Source organism: Enhydra lutris, unplaced genomic scaffold, assembly GCF_002288905.1.
Source record: "Enhydra lutris kenyoni isolate GAN:26980312 unplaced genomic scaffold, ASM228890v2 scaffoldscaffold27, whole genome shotgun sequence".
In the NCBI taxonomy this organism is placed as follows: Eukaryota; Metazoa; Chordata; class Mammalia; order Carnivora; family Mustelidae; genus Enhydra; species Enhydra lutris.
In genome coordinates this window covers 3,664,757-3,683,091 of record NW_019154111.1, presented here as the reverse complement: position 1 = coordinate 3,683,091, position 18,335 = coordinate 3,664,757, and the positions used below count along the sequence as shown (strand labels likewise).

The following is an 18,335-nucleotide window of genomic DNA, read 5'->3' as shown; positions in this document are numbered from 1 at the left end:
ACACACACACACACACACACACACACACACACACACACACACACACACAGATACACTGGCTGTGTCCTCACACACAACTGGTTATATCACTGTAATTAGTCAAAACAGAATTTTGTTAAATAAAATTATATATTTTAATAAAATTAAACATTTTAAGAAAACTAATTTAGTAATTAAAACTAACAGTTGGATAAAGGGAGTCAAAGGGTAAAAAAAATTAAATTAAAAAAGGACTAAAAATTAACAGCTTGAGTTGTGGATGTTGAAATAAAAGATCTACGTAATCACTTTGAGGTGAGGACGAACCATCCGTATGCATGTTAAAGCACTGTTAACCTTACTTTTTAAGATTTAAGATCTTAAGATAAAATCTTAAGATTTTAAGACTTAACGATTCTGTCCTCCTTTACCTTAAAAATCCTGATAGAAACCATTAATTACCCTTTCCACCACTGGCATAATTTGGGACTAAATTTCAACTTCATTGTCTTTGCCTGAACAGAAGTGAAAATAAGCTATCTGAAAACAACAAAGAGCTTACTCTCTAGTGTGCTGATGAAACAAAAATCTTACCAGTGTTTTCAATTCTACCAGAGCTAGCAATACACTGGCCCCTTCATTCTCCTCTGGCCAATATATGAATCAGGCGGAGATGCCACTGTCCTCCTAGGGTGCTCACCAACCTACGGGCGTCAGCAATACAATGCAGAAAAACATGTAGAGAACTTGCTGAAGACAGTACACTGCCCTTCCCCGGGGTGGCAAGAAATGCCAACGAGATACAAAAAGCACACCATGGAGTGTGTCCAGGTCACACCCACCGGCCACGTCATTAACTATTCCAACGCCCCCTCCAAAGGGGGCCCCAGAGACCCCGTCTGGTCTCCAGAGCACCCTGAACAGCATTAGGACGGTCCCACTTATTTTGTAAACACGTCCTGGGAGGCAAGTTTACATTTTAGACTCTGAAACGTCACTGTTGAGGTTCGCAGCAGTACTCTTGAAACTGATAAAATCCAATTCTGTCCTCTACATTAGTTTCTTCCTTCTCACTCTTAAGAAGTATTTGCTGTCCAGCATACAGTACTTCTGAACCCCCAAACTACAGCAATTCTTTAAAATGTCTGTCAAACATTTCTGTTATATAAAAGTTCCATGCTTTGAAGAACCTATTGGAGTAGAAAAAGTTTCTCTAGAAATGTCACTGAACTGTAATTTTCAACCTAGTTGCTCTATGTGATAAATATATCTGACTCTACTAGGGATTGTGTGCTTTAAAAAAATAATTTTGTTCACTGAAAATTTACTTGTGTGTTTTCTCATTTTTTTAAATGTGATTTTGGCTATAAACCCTTTAGTGCATTTGTCTCTGCAGTCTAAATTGCACTCTAAAAAATATTAACACAGATTGGACCAGAGTGGCTGCTCTCTTTGCAAATCACGGATTTCTGCTTAAATTTAACTTTTTTTTTTTTTTTTTATTGCATCTTGAAGGCACAGTAAAGATCATTTGGCAAATTGTCAAGGTATTCTTCTAGAGCCTCACCTAAACATGTCAATGTAGGACCTGTAAGCGATGTGCTGTTTACGCTCACAGTAAACTTTCCATGTCAGGTTACTTTTTTTTTTTTAATAGCCTAATGGTTGGAATCCGCTGGTCCCAAGGTGCTGATTTTCTAGCGCTAACAATGCCAACTTGGACAAAGAAGAGAATCACGTGGAACCATTCTACCCTTTTAGCTGGGCAGGCTCTCGACAGGAGTGTCTGTGCACGTGATGGAGCTACGACTAAGTCATCATGAAGATGGTCCTGCCAAGCCCACTGAAGACTAAAGTTCTATCACGGTTAGTGAACTGTTACCGTAACTACTTAATTTCATGCTGCTGACGTTAAGGTGAAGATTCTGAAATGAACCCCGAAACCGATGCCGGCGCGACCTGCAGCAACATTCCGAAACTCTGAGCTACCTCTTTCGGTTCTGCTGCTGAAATGCATGATGCCCTTTAAGACAAAATAAGAGGGCTCAAGTGCAAGCACACATCAAAGTTAACCTCTTAAATCATCTTCATGTCCTAGTGCTCCTTACTTTTCCTATTTTAAAATAAATAACTATTCATTACCTCATTCTGAGGAGGTAGTATTTTGAAGAGGTCACCTGAACCCTGCAATGTGCTTCCAACTAAAGCCAGATGGGGTTGGCACAAGGCTGGGGAGCGAGTGCGCAGGAGGGGTAGGTGAGGTCCTGGGAGCAGGGGCAGCAGCTTCTGCACTGGCTGCTGAGAGAGAACACCAGGTGCCGAGAGAGCTAGGACCACACCGGAGGAGAATCTGGGAAGTATTTACAGAGTTTCCGGTGGACAGTGCTGAAGTTCTGATTGCCTCTTTATAACTGTGTAATGCTCTTTCTGTCCCAATACCAACATACATATAACATATAACATGTATGTTATATGGCATTTTATCTTTTAGGCTGCCCCAGTATATCCTCCAAGATTGTTAAGTGCAAGCGGGGACTGGATGTTCAGGAACCAGAATTTGACAGCTAGACAGAATCTTCTTTTAAGGTGCATAGAAGTACAAATGAGCACACTGGATTTTCTATTCACAATCTCTTTTATAAACTACTTTTTGGTCCATGTTATTTCAGTGGCAAAAGTACTAGACCGTAAACTCTAGTGTGATGACAAAAAAGCCCACTGGGAATACTACATAATTTGAGACAATCTTTTACGTCTGCTCTCAAATTTTTCAGAAGGCTTCACCTCTTCTTACCCAAAAGAAAATACACTATAGAAGGCACTGCAGCCACTTTAAGGAAAAGACAGGGAACTCCAACCTTACAGGATTGTCCGTGAAGCAGCCGCACACTATCTGTACAAATTATTCATAAAGTGCTTTGCACAAACAAGGAGTTCTTCCTTGTACCTTCTAGGAGCTCAAGTCTATCTGTAGTCTAAGCATCAAAAAGTAAGAGGAAACCGCTTGATCATGTCATTGTAAACTAGAGAAAAAACTATTTAATGGAAAAAAGGGATGAGAAATACAAGATTTTTATTTTTTATTTTTTAAGGGCTCTATAAAAATCTCCCAAGAAGACCCTGAGCCTGGCTTCTGACTGGGCACAGCTTCATTTGAGACCAAGTCCGTTCCCCCTTTTCAAGTGAGACAGCAACCTAAAGAGGCCGGAAGGGGACAGTGTGTGGCCCTTCTGGCGCTAAGCCTCCTCCATCACTGGCACCCGTGCGGCCTCCTGCCCCCTCCACCCCGCCCCAGGCGGCCCCAGAGGTCGTCCTGCAGCCAAGCTACCAGCCCAACGGCAGGCGCCGCCTACCCTGCAGGATCTGCCTCCCGCTCAGACCGAGCTCTCTCCGATCTCCAGGGGAACACAAAAGCCAGTTGAAAAGCATGTCTGGGGATGTATTTAAAAAGAAAAATGATGCTTTTAAAAGAGAAGCAGCATTAAGCACACAAGATGCTCTTCAATCAGCATGAATCTTCGCAATTTCTGAATTTTGTAAGACGCTGCTCTGCTCACACGGGACTTCAGAACACACTGGTTTTCAAACTCATTAACTTCAGGGTATTTTCCATTTTACGAGGACAACCTTTCCCAGGGCTTTGGAATTTTCAGTAGGCCTTCCTCTGAATACAGTTATTTTAGCAAAAAGCATGGAATGGCAAGGAGCGTAAGAGGCTGACAGACAGTGGGATCAATTACAATTTGAAATATTTAAATAACAGCTTCTAATTCCCTGATTTATTTTATGGGCCCTAATTTCTTTATAGTCTTGGCTACATAGCTTGGTTGGGCTAAGTACATTTGATTTGATTTACATTCCTAAATCCTGGCAAGAGATGCTAAGCCTCATGATAAGGGAGGTATTTGTCATTAATACGTCCAGAGTCACTTTGTGCCACCCTTTAGTAAAGGCCAAAGGAAGCTACGACTGGGTTCTATCTTCAACTTATGCAAAGATAAAGAATGATGTTTCTAATACCACAGCAACTCTCTCTATACAAACAACTGACATTAGGCTTCACACACCATCCCTCGGTCCCAATACACCTAAAATTGCTCTATTCTCTACCTGGGGAACTCAGCTGCCAAATTACCCAACCTTTTGAAGACCAGGCTTGGGAAAAAAGGAAGAAGGAGAATGAATGGAGACACCACCATTTTTATTTTAGGTTGCATATTCTAGATAAAAGACTGGAAAGAGGATGGAGGATGTAGTGTAGAGGAAGTTGGAGGAAAACATGAGATATTAGCAAAGATGTTAGTGTGGATCCAGCAAGTACCATTAATTTAAAAATTATAAATATCTGTCATTATGCTAAGACTCCCCATATTTAGGTAGAGAAAAGGATAACGATCTTTCTTTAAAAGTTGTTTATATAACAAAAATACAATTTTCCAGGATATATAATTCTGGTGGGAAGTATTCTTTTATTCCAATTCAATTAAATCTGAAAATTATTTTCTTTTTAATAAAAATATAATAGAAGAAAACTCAGAAATTAAGACTTGTACCTTACATTTAAATTACATAAATGTCTCACACATTCAAAACTGTTATCAAGCAGTTTTGTAGGCTCTGAATCAGATACTGCCATGGCATTTTGTGCCCTGGACAAAGTAGCCACGTAAGTACTTGAAGACTGGAAGAGCTTAGGAGGAAGATATCAACTGTATTTTCCTGAGAACTTGCTACATTGTGGAGGAAAAAAAAAATCCCCAACACTTGTCTTCATTGCTGGACCCAGTGAGAAAGGAAGGCAATGTGTGCCAGCACTTTCCAGCCTGCTTGGTTAGGCAGACACCCTCAGTGAGCAAGGAAACAAAGGCCAGAAACCCAGTAGGTCAGGAAAAAGATGCAGCATTCCCTTTTCCTCTACACCAAATCGTATCTCCTCCTTGCCTCATTCTCCATTTAAATAAAAGAGCTTCACTTGATAGAAATTGGTCAAAGACTGGACATGCACCACACAGAAAGGCCATGCTGCATTTTTGTTCCATCCCTCAGAAATGAACCGGTGGTGACTAGGGAAAAGAGCTCCGCGACAAAATCCCAGAACAGGAAAGAGAACGATGCTTGGCGATTGCAGCCGCCCCGTCAGGTGACCAGCCGCACACTGATGTGGCGGTTAGAAGGCCAGAGCTGACTGGCAGGCTCTCCACAGCCAATCTCCCAAGCTGTAGCAGCAGTTTCTTTCCATCATGCCTGACCATCAAAAGGTCAGAACTCAGGCTCTCTCCTCTTCCTTCCTGGGAGTGGGCAGACTTGTATGCACGTGGTATTTGTGTTGAAGAAGAAACACTGGCAGCAGAGAATTCTGGTTCCTAAAACATTCTTCCCTCTTTTGGTGGATGGGAAATTCCATTCTGTTCCACACCAGCTTATGCATTGAAAATTCTGTATCTTTAAAAAAAGATTTGAGGAACAGAACTGTGTTTTGATGTTAACAAATTGTACGAACACAAGACTTAAGAAATAAGAGTAGATGTTGCCATGATGGTGTGGCTACTTGAAGGCTGCAAATTCTCCTGTAGGGGGAGGACAAGAGCTAATTTTAAAAAAGTTATCTCAAATAACCTAGAGACCTAGATAAGCCTCACTGAAATCTCACTGAAAGGTGACTCGCTATTATTACAAATCTAGTGATACCATCACTAATTTAAAAGCAAAAATGGCTGAAATACATAATTTATAATATGTAGAATATGCTTCAGTTCTATCAATTAAATATCGAGTCTGCAGGTAATTTCCCAGTTGGATTTTACATGCTATGCTGAAAACCATTCCAATGAACAAAATTTCTCAAAAACAGATTGTAAAATAGTAAGGTTGATTTGAATACTCTACCCCCAGTTATCAACTCATTTCCATTATTTAATGCCACTAATAGAAAGGAAGAAGCAGGAATTATCCCCTATTTGCAGAAAATAAAATTAAGAGGTCAAATGATTTGTCCACATCACACATGTGACTGAAGGAAAGAAAATCTAGACTATCCATTTTCTAGTTCATTTCCCCTTTCAAACCACCTAACAATTACATGGGGGTATGTGTCGTTGAACTTTCCTGAATTTGAGGGCTTTGTGCTATTATGTTTCACCCAGCATTTTGTTCACATCTTCTACTTGTGACTATAGGCTGGTTCCTCCCCTTACATGCACTCTAGCTGATTTCTGGGGGTTGGTTGGTCACCGACAACTATCAGAATGTAGCCGGCCTTAACATTCATTTTCCGTAATGAGAGCCTGTGATGTGGGTCCAGTCACTGACACGAACAGACTCTTTCATCTAGGAGTGACCTGTCCATTCTCTGCCAGTGGAGTCCAACTGACTACTAGAGGACACTGGTGTGTCCCAACAAACAACAGATTGCAAATGACAGGCTGACTGAGCCCTCAGATCACAGGCTGATTATATTAGTGACTATCTGAATGCCTGCTACACGCCAGGTGCCTCCCTGAGTGCTTTATATATGTTCGCATCTAAGCCTCATAGTAACCGTAAGGCAGGTACTATTACTTCTCTTAATTTATGGAGGAGCAAGCTGGGGGTTTAGAATGGTGAGGTAATTTGCCTGATATCTCACAGCTAGAAAATGACACCGTTAAAATGCAAGTTCAGGGGTGGGGGGTCCTCAACAATGAATACACCCCTAAATAATTTTCAGTAATTACCCATTTGTTTTCCCATTCCGGATATTACTACTAACCGGACTGCAGATAGTGATACTATCTCTCTCTATCTAAAGCATTCCTTCTACTAAGCAAGTAACCATGGTATTGTGAGTCAAAAGATCAAAGAAGGGTAAAAGAATTATTCTCATGTTTAAAAATTAAAAAGACTGTGAAGGGAGTATGGCATTGATGGAAAAAAGCCACATTACTAAGACCTCGGAGAGCCAAACATGAAGCACAAAACCACAGAGGGCTATTATGTTAACAAAGACTCTAGAAATCTATAAACATTTATACTACCTTTGCTTATGGTTTGAAGGTTGTTATTTTTTCCACTATTTTAATACATTTCTTTAGAGCAATTTTCAACATTCTAATTAGCAATCACTGAATCTCACAGAATCTAAATCTCATTAAAGGAAGCCAATGTGAAAATAGGATTTACTGAGAAATCTTTATTTTAAAAAATGGCTATTCTGGGGGCGCCTGGGTGGCTCAGTGGGTTAAAGCCTCTGCCTTCGGCTCAGGTCATGATCCCAGAGTCCTGGGATCGAGCCCCGCATGGGGCTCTCTGCTCAGCAGGGAGCCTGCTTTCTCCTCTCTCTCCCTCTGCCTGCCTCTCTGCCTGCTTGTAATCTCTGTCTGTCAAATAAATTTAAAAAAAAATCTTTAATTAAAAAAAATGGCTATTCTGTTAAGTGAGAATATCAAAATCTTAATAATCTATTAACTGAGAATATCAAAAATGATAAAATTCTATGTTAAATCTCATATACCACACGAAAAAATAACTTTAAAAAAATCTTAAAAAAAACATCTAAAAGATGTTCCCCACTAGTTATGATAATTAGACACTCCTCATTTTGTTGTAGTGTTCTACTCTACAAACTTAAATGTTAGCCTTAAAAAAAAAAAAAAATCACAAAACAACCTCCCAGAGTATAAACTCTTACCAAGAAACCCCAAATCAGACACCAATAAAGCCAACCCTGAAGATCACCCTACCATTGTCTACTGCTTCTAAAGGAAAGCAGTTCTTACTTCCTAAACAGACTGAAGGTCCAGGAGTAAAAAAAGACAAAAAGAACTCAAAAGTTTATAGATCAATAAAATTAAACTCTTTCTATATATGTCCCTGAAATCATGGAGAAATTTAAGTAAAGATGGGGATAATAGGTAATGGATCTGCTTTTGGGGAAAAAAGCATATTCCTTCTTGCATGTCTGAAAATTATCTATTATCACGCCGCCTCCTACCCAATTTTATTTGAGGTGGAACATCCAGAACCCTGCGTGACTTCGGAAATCTCGGTGTTACTAATTTAATTACTGCCTGAAAAATCAAAGGCCAAAGTGAAACTTTTTTTTTTTTTTACTTGCCTCGTTGAGAATAACCTAAGTTCTATTTTTCATTTGACTTTATTTAAGATTAAGGTAGAGGACATGTGGGAAGGGCCTGTGATTTTAGATACCTCAAATATCAAGATCTGTTTATTTGAAAGCTAAGGATTTTATTAACTAGTTTTAAGATACTACATAATTATCTTTTAGTCCCAGATTGAACGTATTTCAGTGGCTGTTAATACATATAATTTGCTACATACCTCTTAAAGATAAAATATGCTATGAAAAATCGATTTGCACAGAAATCAACCACCATTTTAGATGTGGGGGGCAGTCATTTGAAACCAGAGTAAGTCTCATTCTTTCTTTGTGGTGTCCTTTCAGGAAGTTTCAAAAGTATGATAAACATTCTGGCACAGACACACTGGATTTGTTAAATTCTTAAGAGAAATTACCATAGGAGAGATGAAATATTGAGTAAAATTTAAAAAGTGCTCTAGAGGGGCACCTGGGTGGCTCAGTAGGTTAAAGCCTATGCCTTCGGCTCAGGTCATGATCCCGGGGTCCTGGGATCGAGCCCCGCATCGGGCTCTCTGCTCAGAGGGGAGCCTGCTTCCTCCTCTCTCTCTCTGCCTGCTTCTCTGCCTACTTGTGATCTCTGTCAAATAAATAAATAAAATCTTTAAAAAAAGTGCTCTAGAAATGCTTAATAATTCTCAATCTAATAAGACTGTAACTGACAAAATGTTTTAGTCATGAAGTACCCATTTCATAGTATTAAAAAAAAAGCAGCCCATTTCCTTAAATTGAGGGACTCACTTGAGACAGCCATTTAAGCTGCTGTGTTAAATGGTCACTATTTAAAGAGGAAAATTTAACTAATGGTTTAGTATGTCAATGACTAGTACAATATTTAATATCTGAAAATAAAAAACCTAAAGCATTTGATTAAATGCTGTGATTCCGAACTACTTAAAATCAAGAGAAAAATCGTAGTCCTCATCACTGACCAGTAAAAATTCTAAAATGTAAAACAAATTTTACAAAAAGGGTTCCTGCTGAAAAAGGAAATCAACTTTAATAAAAATATCTGGGGGCTGACGTTTTAGGAGTAAAAGTGGTCAGTCACAAGAGAATGAACGTCCTTCTGTTTCAATTATCTAGTTAGGTTAACTCTACATGCGGTTAGAAAATGTTTTTCTTTATTTGAAGAATATATCTAAAATGCAGTATAAAAAAACAACAGAAAGGGAGACTACCATACGTCTTCTAATGTTCCCTACTTCTCCGCATCCGCGCTACCTAAACATCTCGCCCTGCCAGACTGTTCATGTTCTTCCACCAACACTTCCAGTGGGCCCAGTTTGGCCAGAAAACTACTAGGTGATCCTCTGGAGGCACACTGGAACACGTGAGATGGCATAAATAACTTTCTGAGCAGTTCTAAGAGCTCAGCAATGCCCTCTGGCAAAGGAGAAGGAAAGGAGTCAAATGCAGATAGTGGGGGGCTGGCCGGTGGTCAGTGTGGGGAGTTGTGGGGGGGGGCGAAAAAGAGGAGTAAGCACAGAAAGGACAATCTGAGTGAAACGAGTACACTGGGGAACTACAGAAGAGCTATATCAAGGAAAAGATCCTTTGACTCTTGTGCCTTAAAATGCCCAAACCTTTCGGCATTCCACAGACCAATGTAAGAACTCTGTTAGCTACACGCTTGCTATTCAGTTCGTGATAAATAAAACCCTATTTAGTAATACTAATAATCCTATCTTTAATATCACTAGAGGATTTAGAAATCCAGCACTTTAATGTTTTCCAATATGTTCCATTTTTTCATGCCTTTCCCATTCTTATTTTTGAAAACACGAGAGGGGTTCTTTTCCATTACTCTTGCCTAATTGAAAGGCGCGAATCAATTTTGAAGAACACGAATGGCATTACTTATTTCAAACTACTCAAATGAGGGGCGAAAGGTATGCCATGCTTCCTACTGAGAAGTTTTCCTGGATGAAGTCTCATCCATTCCAATTAATAAAGTATTTTAGAAATTTACCTGTGGCACTTAAAAACTAAATTATCATTAAGGTCTTCCCGATTTTCTTCTTTATTGGCTCTAAGGATGGTTTACACAGATGTCTGTGTGCCTGAAAAATCCCAAACTGTCAGTTGTATTTAAAAATCACCACAGTTCCAAACTGAGTGAAAATGTGTCTAAGAGGCTGGGCTTTTGCTACCAGCTTTGAAGTGGAGATGGTCATTTCTTCGACGAGATGACACTCATACTGCTTCTTTCATTTCTGATTCCCAGTAAGATTCTGGCTCACAGTAAGAATACACTGACTGCCACAGTACAATCATCTACACAAGAAAATTTAAGTATTAGAAAGCACTACCAAATATTTCATACTGTGGGCTACACAAACAAAACCAGAAAAAAAAAGAAAAGAAAACTAGCCTTCACTCCTAATAAGAACAGAAGGAGCACAGAAATTTTATGACACACGGATAACATGATTGTTAAAAGAGGCATCATGAGAGGTAAGTATAATTTAAAGTAATAATAATTTTTAAGAAGTCCATTACCTGGTTGTTTGGCAACTAAAGATATCTAAACAAACAAAGCCAAAACTTCTCACAGAATTCTGTGAAGCTTTTGTAGGGGAGGAGGAAATAATTCATTTGGAAGAAATTCAACTTCTTTGTGTGTAAGACATCCTTGATATATGGGTAAGTATTATTTACAAGGAACTTCGATTTTTAACATTTGCCCACTAAAAACCTCAAGTTCAACCATATCACTCATGTCAAACATGACACTCCTCAGGTAACCAGTAACCTTGGTTACCTGCAACCACAGCTTATAAAAAGAAAGTCAGCCTATTGCTTCGAGGGAATAAAGGACATCCATATATTCCACATTATAATAAAAAGTTACAAAAAAAATATTTAGAATAAAAGTGACTTATTCAACCCTAGTGACTTCTTCAATTAGATCTGTTTGGCCTGCCTTGCCTAACACAGGCTAATCTACTGTCACCTTCCACCTGCAAGTCCATGCACAGGGATGTGCTGCTCTTGGGAGTCCCTGATGGACATGTGATAGCTAATAACAAAAGATGCATGAGAAAAGTTTAAATGAAGCTTAAAAATTAGAATAAGCCAGTAAGCAAATCTGGAACAGGACGTAAGCCCCCTGCAAGAGGGACCGCACATGTTTAGCAAGGTCCGTGCGTTTTATAACATGCACGGATGTTGAAAATCCAATGCTAAGTTTACATTTTAGATTGGGAAATAATTGTATCTAGTTTTTAAAAACCTACACATTCTTTGGTTCATCTTTTTTAAAAAAAGATCTTATTCAATTTAGCAAATATATAAGCAAACATATTTTCATTTCCTTGGTCCCTACTCCCCTCTACTGGCACACTCATTTAATTTCTTTCAGTGGACAGGAAACGCACCATATCCCCCTGCCTGGATGGGTGTTTTTGGAGAAGCACAAGCATATAGACTAAAATCCTCTGTTTGGAAGCCAGCCCGATTCAAGGAGGGTTCTGATGCACTGCGGTGAATTTTTGGCAATGAGCGGGCCAGCAGCTCAATAGAGGCGAGAATCTGAAAAAAAGAAAAAAAAAAAAAAAGAGAAAAAGAAAGTAGAATGAAAATCTAGGTGGTGTTAATCTTTAAAATTCTCATCATACTTTATAAGAAAGCACCTGAAATCTTACACTTTGGTATTATCCTAAATGTCTAAAAAAATACTGAATAACTGGTATTTTTCCTTACAAAGAAAAGTAAACGATCAAACTCTTAGAGCTTTAATCTCTGTAAAATGAATGGGGAAAGTAACCTATAGTTAGCTTTTGTTTACATTTGAGATCATTTGCCAGCCTTGGAACAGTAAATAGTAAAAAAAATTTAAACCAGTGAAATGCCTCTCACAGACCACAGTGCTTTTGGGGAAGAAGACGGAGTGTCTATCAGTAAAGCACTAATGACTTCACAACAGAATCATCAGAGCAACTCATTCTTTAAGAAACTTAGTAATGGGAAATGTCTTCCACATACATAATTAAAAGTAGGACCCCAATGACCCAGGCTGCTAGTGACACAGGAGTGAGAAGTGACAGGTGACAATCCAAGAGTGGAGAAGACAGGCAAACTACAAATAGACACCAGTACACAAAACGTAGAAACTCCGCATAGTTTAAGGTACAGAGAAATGGGTTATGACTCTTGAAGGCAAACAGTATGATAATGGACATTCACAATCATGAGACATACATGTAAAAGGCTTGGCACAATGCCAGGCATATATTAAGTACTCAATACAACTTTAGCAGCCATTACTATTATTATTTTTCTGAGCTATGAAAACTTTTTAAACAGTTAAACTGTAATCTGTATGATTAGTATAAGGCAAAGAAGCAATGTTACAAAACATTTTAAATTACAAGCATAACACACAAATAAAAATTCAAATAATACAGAAAAAGTTTAAGTCCTACCTTCCAGGGGTAACCACTGTTAAAGAGTCTATACTTTCTTCTGGACCTTTCCTATGCATAAACATGCACATATGAAAACAGAGCCCATCCCCACCCTCATCACCATTTAAAGTGGTATCATACTACACATATTTTTCTGCGTTGCTTTTCTTTCCCCTCACTAACATCCATGCCATCTAGACAGCTATCCTGATCTTTATGTCTTTAATTTTTCCTATTATGGTAAGTCTTTATAATATATATATCTATATCTATATCTATATCTATATCTATATCTATATCTATATCTATATATCTATATCTGAGCACTTGTGGAATCAGGTTCTATAGCATACATTTTTAGGAGTGGAATTGCCAGAGCAAAAAGTATATATATTTCAAGTTTAGGAATTCTACCAAGTCCTTTCAAAAGGCCAAACTAATTTACATTCCCAACAACACTGTTAAAAAATTTATAAGGAGGGCTCTTCCTTACTTCCCAACGCTGTTCGCAATGCTGGACATTGCCAATCTGAGAGAAAAAATCAAAATGTATTTCACTGTTACTATGCATTTTATGGACTGTCACAGAACTTTAAACAACCTAAATTTATTCAGCATTTATATTTCTTTGTGAATCACCAGTTCATTCCTTTGCTCATTTTCTATTTATTATTATTTTATTACTTATTGATTTGTAGGAGGCCTTAGGATAATATCAGTATTTATATTTTGTTATACATGCTGCAATTATTTTTCGTGTTTACCTTACAATATTATTTTTATTATATAGAGTTAAAAGTTTAAAAACTTTTAATGTAGTCACACTTACTATCTTTTCCTTTATTACTTCTGGATTTTGTCTCTGCTTATTAGGAAAGCCTTTCTTACCTCAAGGTTGTAAAAATGACTTCCTATTTTTCAGTTTAGTTTTTTACATATAAATCTTTAGCCATCTGAAATTTGTGTTTGGCATGTGAAATGTGTATACAGTGTGAAAAGAGATCTTATAATGAAAAATTAAAAATAATACTTAAAAGGAGTAGCCTTCAATAATCTCAAAAATTCAGATATGCATTTCATTTTCTGACACCATGCAAAGAATAAAATGTTACATACATTTAGAAATATGAACATTTTAACCCCTTTAATACCACGTAAAAAGTGGGCCTATAGGGGCATCTGGCTGGCTCAGTCAGTAGAATATGCAACTCTTATCTCAGGGTTGTAAGTCTGAGCCCCACATTGGGTGTAGAGATTACTTAAAAAAATAAAATCTTAAAAAAAAAAAAAAGAGTGGGCTTTTGGATATAACTTGCGTTATTAATGTACATCACGTAGGTTAAACAGGAAACTCTAGTACCTGGACTATAAAGAAGAGAATGTGGTACAGGGTCCTGCTGATATTTGATAGTCTTAAGCCAGTGGTTTTCTGGGTTAAAAAAAAACTACTCTTCCTCAAAGTAGTAGTAACTTAGAATTCCAATATGTAAAACATGTATCTACCCACCCTGAGAAAGCCTATGAGAGACTTGTTAAAATTATAAATTCTATCTTTAATTCTTCGGACAGGAATAAAAGATTCACTCATTCCTGTAGCAGTGACTTCTGTCTAAAAGAGCCAGCTTGGAGTGGGTATTCAAAGGCATTAATAAGGTCCACAAAAGACCAACTCAGTAATTATGGTAGCTGAGTAATTACTAGAGTCAGCTCTTCCCACCTGCAAGCTGTACTGATTTATCAAGATCCATTTATGTAGAGCTATCCACAACTTCATGAGCATCATAAAAAATTGAATTTCTATTATAGTATCTATAGAATTCAAACCTTCTAAGCTTGTTCAGTATTTAGTTTCAGTTCCTGAGGCTTATGAAAGATTGTTAACTTAAGGACTTTGGCCTTATACCATGAAAAGATAAAAAGCAATAGTAATTTTCCAAGAATCAGAGAAAGGTAGACAGTACCAACAGGTGCCCTTTCTTTTTATAGAAAATATAAAGATCTTTTTGGCTCCTCCAAAAGACCTGGTATTAAAGGGATGCTTGGAATTTGTTTGTTTTACCACCAGGAAGAATTAAGGCCGCAGTTCTCAAAGTGTAGTCTGTGGAAAAACTATTTTCAGAGTAACACTAAGGTATTACTTGCCTTTTTTATGGTCATTATTTTACAAGTGTTAAGTGGAGTTTTCAGAGGCTAAATGATGTAAAATATTGCACTGCAACATAATGAATGCAGAGAATCCAGATGTCTTCTTTTTGCAGAGATTTGCAAAAAAGGTAAAACAATGCCATTCTTTTCACTAATTCTATTGTCTGGGAAAATACTGTTCTTTTTTAAAAAAAAAGTTAACATGTAATGATTTTATTATGTTTAAATAAACTTATAAGTATTTTAAAAACAGTTTTAATTTCTAAAATGGCAATTATTACTTATATGAAACAAAAGCTCTTTGGGGGCCTTCAATAACTTCTAAGTGTGTAAAAGGGCATGAGACCAAAATGTTTGAGAACGGCTAGACAAAAGTAAAGTCTTTCTGAATATTTTGTTCTGAGTTTTTAGATATCCTACCATTCAACCTTTATATAATTATCTTTATGTGATTACTTATCTGCTGCCTGCACATCATCACGTGGAATCCAAATCCACAAAGTACAAACTGTGTCCTCTAGAAACTATTTAAAAACCTGCATCTGAGTATTAGTCTGTCCTCGTAAGTAACACATAAAGCTGCTTCTTACTTGGGGAAAGAGTGGCCTCTCATCTCTTTTCTTTTTTAGGCACTCTGCCATCAATCTCTTCATGGCTTTTGGACAGTTACTCCGTACCTTACTGAGATCTGGAGAAAGATATCCTCGTCCAACCATAAAAATTATCTGGGAAGAGAAAAAAACCAAATCATACAACCTTATTGATAAGCTGAAAAACACAAAAACATTGATAATTCAGCAAGCTGTGTGCATTCGTGGATATTTTTCTGCATGTACACTGTACATCAACAAAAAGTTAAGAAACACAATGCTAGTATTCTGATTCCTATGTATCACATCGTGGGGAACCAATACTTAATGGGCTGTACGCTGAAATCTTCCGGACCTGTGGAGTATTGTAAAGGTCTCCTAATTGCTCCCCAGGCTTCCAGTCTCTCCTTACACAATCCATTTTCCATTGCCAGGGTAATCAGGAGACACATTGGATTGTACCTCTTTTTCTACTTAAAAAGTAATTTATTGAGTACTTGCTGGGCATCACACTAAGCCCTTTATATATATGTAGCAGGAACCAAAAAAGTTAACCTTTTAGCAGTTGTTTTGGCATCTGCATTTTATTTTATTTTTGAAGATTTTATTTGACAGATAGAGATCACAAGTAGGCAGAGAGGCAGGCAGAGAGAGAGGGAGAGAGAGGAGGAAGCAGGCTTCCCACCGAGCAGAGAGCCCGATGTGGGGCTTGATCCCAGGACCCCCAGATCATGACCCGAGCCAAAGGCAGAGGCTTTAACCCACTGAGCCACCCAGGCGCTCAGCATCTGCATTTTAAAAATTCGTTTGTTCAGGGAATGGAAGAAATGGGGCGTTTAGTTATATAGGTCTGAGAAACAGAGCCTCCTCTGAAAAAAAAGAAAGTAAACCACTTGGGAATTAAATTTTCTGTTTCATAAAGTAAAAAGGCTTGTCTTCTCTGGGTGCAGAGAGGTACACTTTTCTTTCTTTTTTTTTTTTTTTAAATTTTTTTAAAGATTTTATTTATTTATTTGACAGACAGAGATCACAAGTAGGCAGAGAGGCAGTCAGAGAGAGGAGGAAGCAGGCTTCCCGCTGAGCAGAGAGCCCGATGCGGGGCTCGATCCCAGGACCCTGGGATCATGACCCGAGCCGAAGGCAGAGGCTTTAACCCACTGAGCCACCCAGGCGCCCCGAGAGGTACACTTTTCATGACTTCTTAATTTTCTTAATTTTTGGCTCTTCTGAGAATGGAGAGAGACAGACTTTAGGAGTCTTGGGACTCTTCTGTAAAGAGAGAGGGATTTTGATCTTAGAGGGAACAGGTCCAACATGCACGGACCAGAGGCTGGGCGGAGAGAGCCAGTAAGAGATCCCCTGTTACAGACGGGGCAGAGCTTATAAGCTTTAGGAACATTCAAGTCTGATAACCTAACTTTTTATTATTTCCTGTTTGGTGCCATAGTAACTGTTGTTGAACTATACGCTGACTTGCCCGAGCCCCATTAAAGCGGAGGTGTAAAGCTTATCCTCCTTTCCCATTGCCCCTGTCAGAACTGCCCTTCTCCTACCTTATAAAGGGCTCACCTTCTCACCCACATGAAATTTAACAATAGTACACACTGTTCCAAGGTGTAAAACTGCTGGGGTGCCAACGGGACACTTTCACATATTGGTATTTAACTAGGCTCTAATGAACGGGTGACAAATTCCTTTGCAAGACAGCTGGTCTCCAGTTCTGTGCTTTCGGCTAACTGTAAAATTTACTGATAAATTATTATGTAATTTTTGGTACATTACAGAAATTAGTTCAAATTAATGGAGTGATACATGAATGGTAAAGAATTAATCTTGCCCAGAGAGAGGCCTCTGCCTTTGTCTCGTGGGAGGTAATCCCTAAGCCTCTGGCAGGTCCTGCCTGATAACAGTCCTTCTGTTTACCTGGGGTCCTTGGGCTGTACCAGACAGTCTATGCTATCGAACGGATTTATAGAAGGGATGCTGAGTCAAGCAGTATCAGCTAAAACGAAGATCAGCCGCAGAGGTGGTCGGCCATACTCACTCCGCCCGCCCCTGGCGGTGACTCTGGCAACACTTGCATGTTGTCACACACGGCCGCCAGGAGAATTCAGTGCTATCCACAGCTGCACTGGGAGAAGACAACTAGGACCTCCACATGTGGAACTCTCCTGGATTCTCCCCTTGTGCCTCTTCCCTTGGCTGCTGTAATTAACAGTAACTCTAAGTACTAGCAACCTGGAGGGCAACTTGTAGGGCGTTCTGAGACTTACTGAAGGCTGAATCCGAGGGTGGTCTAGGGGATCACCGATCTGTGCAGATGAGTACAACAAACACCTGAATTTTCCATCTTTGTATCTACTTTAACAGGAGTTCTTAGTGCATACTTCTTTAAAAATAAAACAAAGGGACGTCTGGGTGGCTCAGTTGGTTGGGCGGCTGCCTTCGGCTCAGGTCATGATCCCGGCAGCCTGGGATCGAGTCCCACATCGGGCTCCTTGCTCGGCGGGGAGCCTGCTTCTCCCTCTGCCTCTGCCTGCCATTCTGTCTGCCTGTGCTCGCTTGCTCTCTCTCCTTCTCTCTCTCTGACAAATAAATAAATAAAATCTTAAAAAAAAAAAAAAACAAAGAAAGGAATTGATGCTAAGTCCTACCTCATTTAGCAAAAGCCTACTTATCCACAAATGTATGAATGAACTGAAAAGAAAAGCCCTGTTCGTTAAGACACACATTTCCAGTAAAATTTTCCTTCTATGTTTCTATATACCAACACTTACATTTTTATCAGTTATATGTTAATAATTATTAACAGCAGTGTAATTCAGAATTTTAAAAATTAATATTCAAAGACTAGAGTCACAGGAAAAGATTTTTTCAAATTCTAAATGTAAATACATATTTTTGTTGCAAAGATGTGACTTGAATGGCCAATAAGAAAAAGCCTTGAAAGCATAAAAAAATGTTAAAAATGTTTCTTCAAAGAGAAAAACTTCCAAAAATTAATGAATCTATTTTTTAAGCAAGTGATGGTACGTATCAAGTCAGAATGGCTTTTAGATTTCACTGGATACACTGAAA

The 18,335-nt window shown here is 38.5% G+C and overlaps 1 protein-coding gene across 2 annotated transcripts in view; it reads right to left on the bottom strand.

Moving 5' to 3' along the window:
- Positions 1 to 1,452: 1,452 nt before the first annotated feature.
- Positions 1,453 to 18,335, bottom strand: part of LOC111151941 (B-Raf proto-oncogene, serine/threonine kinase) — a 193,786-nt gene continuing 176,903 nt past the window's right edge. Inside the window, exons 17-19 of one of the 2 annotated variants that reach the window (XM_022510180.1) lie at positions 15,258 to 15,392; positions 11,494 to 11,647; positions 1,453 to 5,546 (exon numbers count right to left, since the gene is read on the bottom strand). In XM_022510180.1, coding sequence (XP_022365888.1) covers positions 5,524 to 5,546; positions 11,494 to 11,647; positions 15,258 to 15,392 — 312 coding nt within the window. In that variant the 3' untranslated portion in view covers positions 1,453 to 5,523. The remainder of the gene's footprint in view (positions 5,547 to 11,493; positions 11,648 to 15,257; positions 15,393 to 18,335) is intronic. The other variant, XM_022510179.1, reaches the window with a different exon arrangement.